At 38.9% G+C, this 9,177-nt stretch overlaps 1 protein-coding gene across 2 annotated transcripts; it reads right to left on the reverse strand.

The window, feature by feature from the left end:
- Positions 1–1,742: 1,742 nt before the first annotated feature.
- On the reverse strand, positions 1,743–2,834 carry LOC106081372 (uncharacterized). 2 transcript variants are annotated; one of them, XM_013243273.2, is made up of 2 exons: positions 2,419–2,834; positions 1,743–2,367 (listed from the first exon to the last, which is right to left on the reverse strand). In XM_013243273.2, exon 2 carries the CDS (start codon positions 2,334–2,336, stop codon positions 1,806–1,808), a length of 531 nt encoding a protein of 176 aa, XP_013098727.1. In that variant the 5' UTR covers positions 2,337–2,367; positions 2,419–2,834; the 3' UTR covers positions 1,743–1,805. The 2 variants fall into 2 exon arrangements, with proteins under 2 accessions (XP_013098727.1, XP_013098726.1); XM_013243272.2 differs by having other exon boundaries at positions 1,743–2,350; positions 2,419–2,832.
- Positions 2,835–9,177: the final 6,343 nt, after the last annotated feature.

Consider the following 9,177-nt stretch of genomic DNA (forward strand, 5'->3'; position numbering starts at 1 on the left):
GCAAGAAATCTGAAGATATCTGACATTAAATCTTCAGCCACATTGTTCATTAAAAATACGCGTGAGGTGAATACTGCGCTGACTGTGATGGTCGATGGAGAAATGAGTTCGCAAGTCAAAAGTAGAAACAAGGTCCTCAAGTCACTTGAGAAATCTTGTTGACCACGTACAAAGCAATTGGCCGGTCTGTGCTAAGTTATGCAGCGCCAGTGTGGTCTCGTCAATTTTGTGACACGCAGTGGAATTATATTCAGATCTGTCAGAATGCGGCCCTCCGAACTTGGACGGACTGTCTCCTCAGTTCTTATAACTACATGCTGTCTAAGCAATAAAATTTGGGCTGTTATCGCAGAGACCATCCAAATTATTATGTTGTGGAGAGATATCCATCGCTCAGAAGCCTTAAGGTAGATTTACATTATCTAGAGCGTGAGGTTCAGCGCTACAAGAGAGAACCTCTATATCAAGCCGCATAACAAGCAGGTCTAGACAATTCGCTTCGATGGAGCATTAGCATCGATATTCGGCCAGGGCCCATATGGTTTGGCCCTCTTTATGGCTTCGGCTACATTATCGACTACGAATAGCTGTAGTTCTGGGTCGACTGAGAACTTCCTTGTCTTTCGTGGAATGCTCCTTTTCGCTTCGTCACTTAATGGCCGCTCGAAAAATTGTCCACCAAAATGGATTGCGCACCCTTCCGCGGCTGGTATTTGATTTCCACTGAAGGTAACTGCGACTTGCCTTGCGTTTCTGGGTGGTCATTTGAATTGGTAGCACTTCGTATCAGCTACGCTGTAGTTTTGAAACGTTAGCAGCCAATGCCAAAGCATTTTGCCCTTAGGCTATTGATGAGGGCTTTAAGTTTGTGGATTGTTATTTAGTATATTCATTTATAAATTTTTTTGAATTTCATTTGATATGCTTTAAATAATTTCTTTTAAATTCTTATAATTGATTTATTCATTTGTTATCAAAATATACGGAATTATGATGTTAGGATTTTAATTCTATATTTTGTGTTTTTATTACAATTTGTATAAATATTTTTAATTTTAAAAATCAAGTTTTAAGGATATTAAAATTTTTCAAAAAACAAAAATATCAAAATAAAAAAAATAGCACAGAAAATTAAGTGTGTATAGTAAAATCTTTTAAAAATGCGTTAATTTGATCTTAAAGAACCCATGTTTCTTAAAAGTTCTAACAAGCAGAGTTTTTATATTTTTTTTTTCTTGTTTATTTTTTTTTTTTTGCTTATTTGGCATTTGCGAGTATAAGTTGTTGAGACTTTTGTTCTGCAATACAATGCATTGGCAGCTTTTTAAAATTTGCCACCGAAAGTACCCTAGTTGTTTAAGAACCAAAAGCTTCAACCACGGTTTTTGGGGGGCTGCAAATCATTTGTGTTTGCTTGTTTTTAATAGAAAGCATATTGCCTAAAGAAACATGGGTGGGTGTTTTTGTGTTGATAATTTAGTTTTGTATCTAAAAATATATTCCTTTTTTGTTTTATAAAATTCCAAGGAGTTTGCTTACAAAAATACATGCATAAATTTGTGTTTGTTATTTGGTTTGCTTGTATAAAGTTTAAAAATAAAGTTTGCTCGCTTAAAAAAGTAGTTCTCTCACAAAATAGAGCTAGTGCGGTAATCAAAATAATTGCCTAGATTTTATAAGCCTTGGAGGTTAGACACTACTTGGGGATTTCCTTTTGAAGCACATAACTAAAACAACCACGATTACCGAAACAGCTCTTCTTTAAGATATATATACTCATAAATAATAAAAATTTAAACTAAGCTTTAATAGAGACTAGTTTTTTTCATGATTCTCAAGAACTCATCCTGATTAACTTCACCATCGTTATCTAGATCAGCTTCATCAATCATTTCACGCAATTCCTCATCCGTTAAAGTCTCGCCCAGCTCTCTGGCTACTCTTTTAAGATTTTTAAATGATATCTTACCCGTATCATCATCATCGAACAAACGAAAAGCCTTTAATATTTCCTCTTTGCTATCCTTTTCGGCCATTTTCATGGTCATCAAATGAAGAAAGTCATTAAAACTGATGCGGCCATCTTTGCCATCGATTTCGGCAATCATGCGTTTAATTTCTTCTTTTTTGGGCTCAAAGCCCAAAGCTCTAATGGCCACTTTCAGTTCTTTGACTTCTATGAAGCCGGTGCAATCTACATCGAACAAATCAAAGGCCTCTTTGATGTCTGCCTTTTGGGCGTCGGATAATTCGAATTTGGGGCCAGATTTCTTGCGTCCAGTACCCGTTACAACACCAGCAGCTGCAGCATTAGCCTTTGTAGAAGGGCGCTCCATGTCTGTATGTATATCTATAACCAAGTCAAGACTTTACTTAATATTCCCAATAGCATCCTTGTATTGCTTAAACCTTACTTACCCTTTCCGCTTGTTTGTATCGAATAAATAACACTAATAATGGACGCTATAGTTTTAGGGGCTCGTTGTTGTACATAAAACAATACTAGTATCCTTGGTCACCTCTTTTGTTTGCCTTTGATATTTATGTAATGAAAGTCCACAATTGCAATAGCCTGCGTTTATGTGTATGTGGTGGGTGAAAACACTCGCCTCCTTTATATCGAGTATTGAATTTCGAATGATTTTTATATTTTTCTTGTTTGTCAGATTCCAGCTGACATTTAATTAAAAGGTTTCCACCCCCAAAAACACAACAACCTAACTCTACAGTATCTTTGTTAACAGAAGGTTAATGGAAAAGTTGTTGAGCCTGAGCCTGCTATGTTATCCTTTTATATATTTGGAGTTTTTTTTGCCAATTATTCTTAATGCGCCGCCATCTAGCTATCCCATATGGCAGTTTAAAAACATATGCTCGGTGTTGCCATATGTAAGGTTGAGAAAAAAATGAGCCAGCGACAAGTAGCCCCATGTCGCTACATCAAAAGCAAAATAGGGCGGTTTTACATTTTCAAAACGAAAAATGGAATTTATAACTGGAAAAATTGTTAACATGCCACCAAAAGCATTTGCTGTTGAGTTAAAAAAAAAATTATTCGTCATGGAGTACAAGCGTAATAGTGTGATTACGTTATATTTGGTTGAAAAATCGTAATCGGCTTTTGTTGACGATTGAACGCTAACTCTTCAATGGAAACAACTAATAAATTTTCCAAGAACATTCCATTAAGGAACAGGGGCAAACTTCTCACATATCACCGAGTGCTGTCCGAATCAAGTTTTATCTCAATGATAAAGAGCCTCCTTTTTATAGCTGAGTCCTGACGGCGCACCGCAGAGCGACATCTTTTTGGGGGGAGGGTTTTTATATGACGAAGTACCTCACAAATGTCGCCAGCATTAGAAGGGCAAAAACAGAGCTGAAAAAAAAATCTAATGTTGTTGCCAGGATTCAAAACCCGGCGTTCAGCGTCATAGTCGGACATGCTAACCTCTGCGCTATGGTGGCCTCCATTGAAACTTTAGACAGATCATTTTTTATAGCCATGTCGTCTGTCCGTCTGTCGAAATCACGATAGCGGTCGAACGCGTAAAGCACAGATACTTAATATTGATGAAGGTCGGGATTGGAAATGTGCCACAACGGTTCAGATTTAGATATAGCTCCCATATAAATCGAACTCTCGATTTGACTTCTTGAGCCCTTACAAGACGCAATTTTTGTCCAATTTGGCTGAAATTGAGCATGTAGTATTTTGTTATGACTTTCAACAACTGTGCAAAGTACGGTTCAAATCTGTCTATAACTTGATATAGCTCCCCTATATAAACCGATCTCCCGATTTGACTTCTTGAGTCCTAATAAGCCGCAATTTATGTTCGATTTGGCTGAAATTTTGCATGCGGTGTTCTGTTGCGACTGTTACGACTTCCAACCACTGTGCTTAGTACGGTTTAAATCGGTCTATAAGCCGATATCTCTTATATATACAAATCAATTTGTGTTTGTTTGTGTGTTCCTTATAGACTCAGAAACGGCTGAACCGATTTTCTTGAAATTTTCACAGATGGTGCATAATGATCCCGTGGTAAAAATAGTCTACTAAATTTTTTCATATCTGTAGGGGGGGGCGGACCCTCCCCCTAATTTTCAGAAAGCCAGATCTCGGAGATGGGTGGTGAGATTTAAGCAAAATTTGTGTGCTCTCTTATAGTAACCAAAAAACAAAAATTTGGTATCCAAATTTCGGATGGGGTAACTAGGGGGGCACCCCACCCCCAAAACCTACAAAATATATATATGCACCAATCACGACAATATGGGACTCAAATGAAAGGTATTTAAGATTAGAAAACGTATCTGATATCCAATCGTCGCATCAAGGGTTTGGGGGAACACCCCAACCCCCAAAAAACAGCCCTAAATCGGACATATTTACCGACCATGGCAATATGGGACTCAAACGAAAGGTATTTGCGAGTAAAATATGAATCTGAAATCCATATGTAAGACCAAGATTCTGGGGGTCCACCCCTTCCCCAAAACGCCCCCAAACAGGACTTATTTACTGACCATGTCAATATGGTCATAAATAAAAGGTATTTGAGTGTAGAATACGAAACTTATATCCAGATGTGGGACCAAGTGTTTGGGGGGCCGCCCATCGCCGAGAACATCCCCCAAAGAGGACAAATTTACGACCATAACAATATGGGGCTCAAATGAAAGGTATTTGGAAGTAAAGCACGAATCTGATATAAATATTCGAGAAATGTGTCTATGGGGCCACCCTATCCCCATAACACGCCCCAATTAGGACGTTTTTTTGCCATTGCAATATGGGACTCAAATAAGAGGTATTTTACAGTAGAACACGAATCTGATATATATGTTCAGGGCCAAGTCACTAAGTGGCCGCCCCAACCCCAAAACACTCCCCAAACCAGATATGTTTGCCGACTATGGAAATATGAAATGATCATGTATTAGGAAACCGCCCCTTCCCCAAAGCACCCCCTAAAGAATGACCATGGAAATATGTGGCTCAAATGAAATGTATTGGGGATTAGAAAACAAATTTGATAACCAATTTTGAGGTGTTTTGGGGACGCCTTATCTCATTAATTCCCCTTAAACCAATGGCAATATAAAGTTTAAATAAATGGTATTTAAGAGTAGAGCAAGATGCTGTTATATTTTTTCAGTGCTATGTAAAACAAGTTAAAGCGTGCTAAGTTCGGCCGGGTTGAATCTTGGGAACCCACCACCATCGATTCTGCTAAAATATGGGAGCTATATCAGGTTATAAACCGATTTTGGCCATCCTTGGCACAGTTGTTGAAAGTCGTAACAGAACACTGTAAGCAATTTCAACCAAATCGGATAAATATCGCGGCTTGTAATGGCTCAAGAAGTCCTATCGGGAGATCGGTTTATTTGGGATCTATATCATGTTCCTGACCGATTTGGACCGAACAGTTGTTGGGAGTCATAATAGAACACTATGTGCAATCGAGTGAAAATTGAGGATTCCAGGGACTCAAGAAGTCAAATCGAGAGATCGGTTTATATGGGAGCTATATCATGTTATAGACCAATTTAGACCGTACTAGACACAGTTGTTGAAAGTTATAACAGAACACTATGTGGTCACAACAGAATACTATGTGCACAATTTCAGCCAAATCGGATGAACATCGAGGCTTCCAGGGGCTCAAAAAGTCAAATCGGGAGATCGGTTTATATGGAAGCTATATCAGGTTCTTGACCGATTTGAACCGTACTTGGCGCAGTTGTTGAAAGTCACAACAAAATACTATGTAACAAATTTCAGCTAAATCGGACAAAAATTACGGGTTCCAGGAGCTCAAGAAGTCAAATCGGGAGATCGGTTTATATGGGAGTTATATCATGTTCTTGACCGATTTAAACCGTACTTCGCACAGTTGTTGAAAGTCATAACAAAATACTATGTACAAAATTTCAGCTAAATCGGATGAAAATTGAGGCTTCCAGGAGCTCAAGAAGTCAATTCGTCAATGAAAACGGAGACTACCAGGGGCTCAAGAAGTCAAATCGGGAGATCGGTTTATGTGGGAGCTATTTCAGGTTATAGACCGATTAAAACCGATTTTAGCCAAATCAGATAGCAAATTTAGGCTTCCAGGGGCTAAAGATGTCAAATCGGGAGATCGGTTTATATGGGAGCTATATCAGGTTCTTGACCCATTTTTACCGTACTTGGCACAGTTGTTGAAAGTCATAACAGAACACTTTGGGCAAAATTTTAGTCAAATCGGATGAAAAATTGAGGCTTCCAGGGGCTCAAGAAGTCAAATCGGGAGATCGGTTTATATGGGAGCTATATCAGGTTAGAGACAGATTTAAGCCGTATTTGACACAGATGTTGGAAGTCATAACAGAACACTATGTGCAAAACTTCAGCTAAATCGGCCAAAATTGCGGCTTCCAGGGTCTGAAGAAGTCAAATCGGGAGATCGGTTTATGTGGGAGCTATATTAGGTTATAAACCGATTTAGACCGTACTAGACAAAGTTGTTGAAAGTCATAACAGAACACTATGTGCACAATTCAAAGCAAATCGGGTGAGAATTGAGACTTCCAGGGGCTCAAGAAGTCAAATCGGGAGGTAGGTTTATATGGGAGCTATATCAGGTTATTAGGTATTTATGGGGTCAAGTATATACTTAATGGAGTCCTAGATAAATATTTCGAGGTGTTACCAACGGAATGACTAGATTAGTATACGCCCATCCTATGATGGTGAGTACAAAAACACCCCTAAGTCGGACATTGAAGGCCACCGTAGAGAGGTTAGCATGTCCGCCTAAGACGCTGAACGCCTTGTTTCAAATCCTGTAGAGACCATCAGAAAAAATTATCGGTGGTGGTTTATCCCACCAAATGCTTGCAACATTCGCACTGCGGCACGCCGTTAGTACTCGGCTATAAAAAGGAGGCCCTTATCATTGAGCTTAAAACTTGTATCGGACTGCAGTCATTGATATGTGAGAAGTTTGCCCCTGTTCCTTAGTGGAATGTTCATGGGTAAAATTGCAAAAAGTCGGACATACATATTTACTGGAGGCCACCGTAGCGCAGTGGCAAGCATATCCGCCTTTGACGCAGAACGCCTGGGTTCGAATCCTGGCGAGACCATCAGAAAAAATTTTCAGTGGTGGTTTTCACCCTCCTAATGTTGACAACATTTGTGAGGTACTATGCTATGTAAAACTTCTCTCCAAAGAGGTGTCGCACTGCGGCACGCCGTTCGGACTCGGCTATAAAAAGGAGGCCCCTTAGCATTGAGCTTAAAACTTGTATCGGACTGCACTCATTGATATGTGAGAAGTTTGCCCCTGTTTCTTAGTGGAATGTTCATGGGCAAAATTGCAAAAAGTCGGACATACAGATTTACTGATTATGCCAATATGTGGCACAAATGAAAGCTATTTGGGAGTAGAGCCTGAAATTCATACCCACTTTCGGGAGTTCACACTGGGGCTCAACACCACCCCCTAACCCCACCAACCACCACCCTTGAGGCCTTCCCAATCCCAAAATCCCCATGGTAATATCAGGCTCGAATAAAGTCTTTTCAGAATGGAGTACATTCAAACTTTAATGACCCTTAACGTAAATTTTTTTAGCATGGTATTTCACTAAAATCTCTTTAATAAGGCTAAAATAAAGTCTTTTCAGAATGGAGTACATCCAACATCCAAACTTAAATGACCCTAAACGTAAATTTTTGTGGCATGGTATTTCACTAAAAGCTCTTTAATTGCCGAAGAAGAATTCAAAGAATAATTTTTTTTGTAGCATGGTATTGCACTAAAATCTCTTTAATTGTCGAAGAAGAATTCGAAGAATAATTTTATTCCACATCAAGCAAAAAAAGGTACAGCGGAGCTGCCACGGTTCAGATGGTATACATATATTGTCCGTGATGTTTGGTCCTAATTGGCGCATAACCCGTCATAGCTGCCATATCAACTGATATCCCTTCTTGAGCATCTGGAGGGTGAGATTCTTTTGCGATTTGCCTGAAATTCGGCACGATGATAACTCCTATGACCACCAACATCTGTATGAACTTCTGTTTCAGAACAAATAAATTAAAATTTTGTCATCAAATAAAGCGGCAGCACATTTGGCAAGACAAACAAAAGACTTAAGACACAAACTTAAAACTGAGGAATGTTATCAACACTTGTAATGGTAAATGAATTTATGGACTCTTTTGGAGTAACTATTGGGTTGCCCAAAAAGTAATTGCGAATTTTTTATATAGTCGGCGTTGACAAAAGTATATTTGATTAAAGTTCATTCTAAATTTTATTAAAAATGCATTTACTTTCTTTTAAAAAATCCGCAATTACTTTTTAGGCAACCCAATAATTTCAAATACTCATAAAAATCAATGTAGGCAGACAACAACAACAACGTTACTAAGCTTTTTTCTTAATGACACTTACAACTCTTAAAAGTTGTTATTATACCAACCACCGAAGGATGGGGTATATTCATTTTGTCATTCCGTTTGCAACACATCGAAATATCCATTTCCGACCCTATAAAGTATATATATTCTTGATCAGCGTAAAAATCTAAGACGATCTAGACATGTCCGTCCGTCTGTCCGTCTGTCTGTTGAAATCACGCTACAGTCTTCAAAAATTGAGATATTGAGCTGAAACTTTGCACAGATTCTTTTTTTGTTCATAAGCAGGTTAAGTTCGAAGATGGGCCAAATCGGACTATATCTAGATATAGCCCCCATATAGACCGATCCTCCGATTTTGGGTCTTAGACCCAGAAAAGCCACATTTATTATCCGATTTTGCTGAAATTTGGGACAGTGAGGCCCTTCGACATCTTTCGCCAATTTGGCCTAGTTCGGTCCAGTTTTGGATATAGCTGCCATATAGACCGATCCTCCGATTTAGGGTCTTAGACCCATAAAAGCCACATTTATTATCCGATTTTGCTGAAATTTGGGACAGTGAGTTGTCTTACGCCCTTCGATATTCTTCGCCAATTTGGTTCAGATCGGTCTAGTTTTGGATATAGCTGCCATATAGACCGATCCTCCGATTTAGGGTCTTAGACCCATAAAAGCCACATTTATTATCCGATTTCGTTGAAATTTGGGACAGTGAGTTGTCTTACGCCCTTCAACATCCTTCGCCAATT

Source organism: Stomoxys calcitrans, chromosome 3 (assembly GCF_963082655.1).
Source record: "Stomoxys calcitrans chromosome 3, idStoCalc2.1, whole genome shotgun sequence".
NCBI lineage: Eukaryota > Metazoa > Arthropoda > Insecta > Diptera > Muscidae > Stomoxys > Stomoxys calcitrans.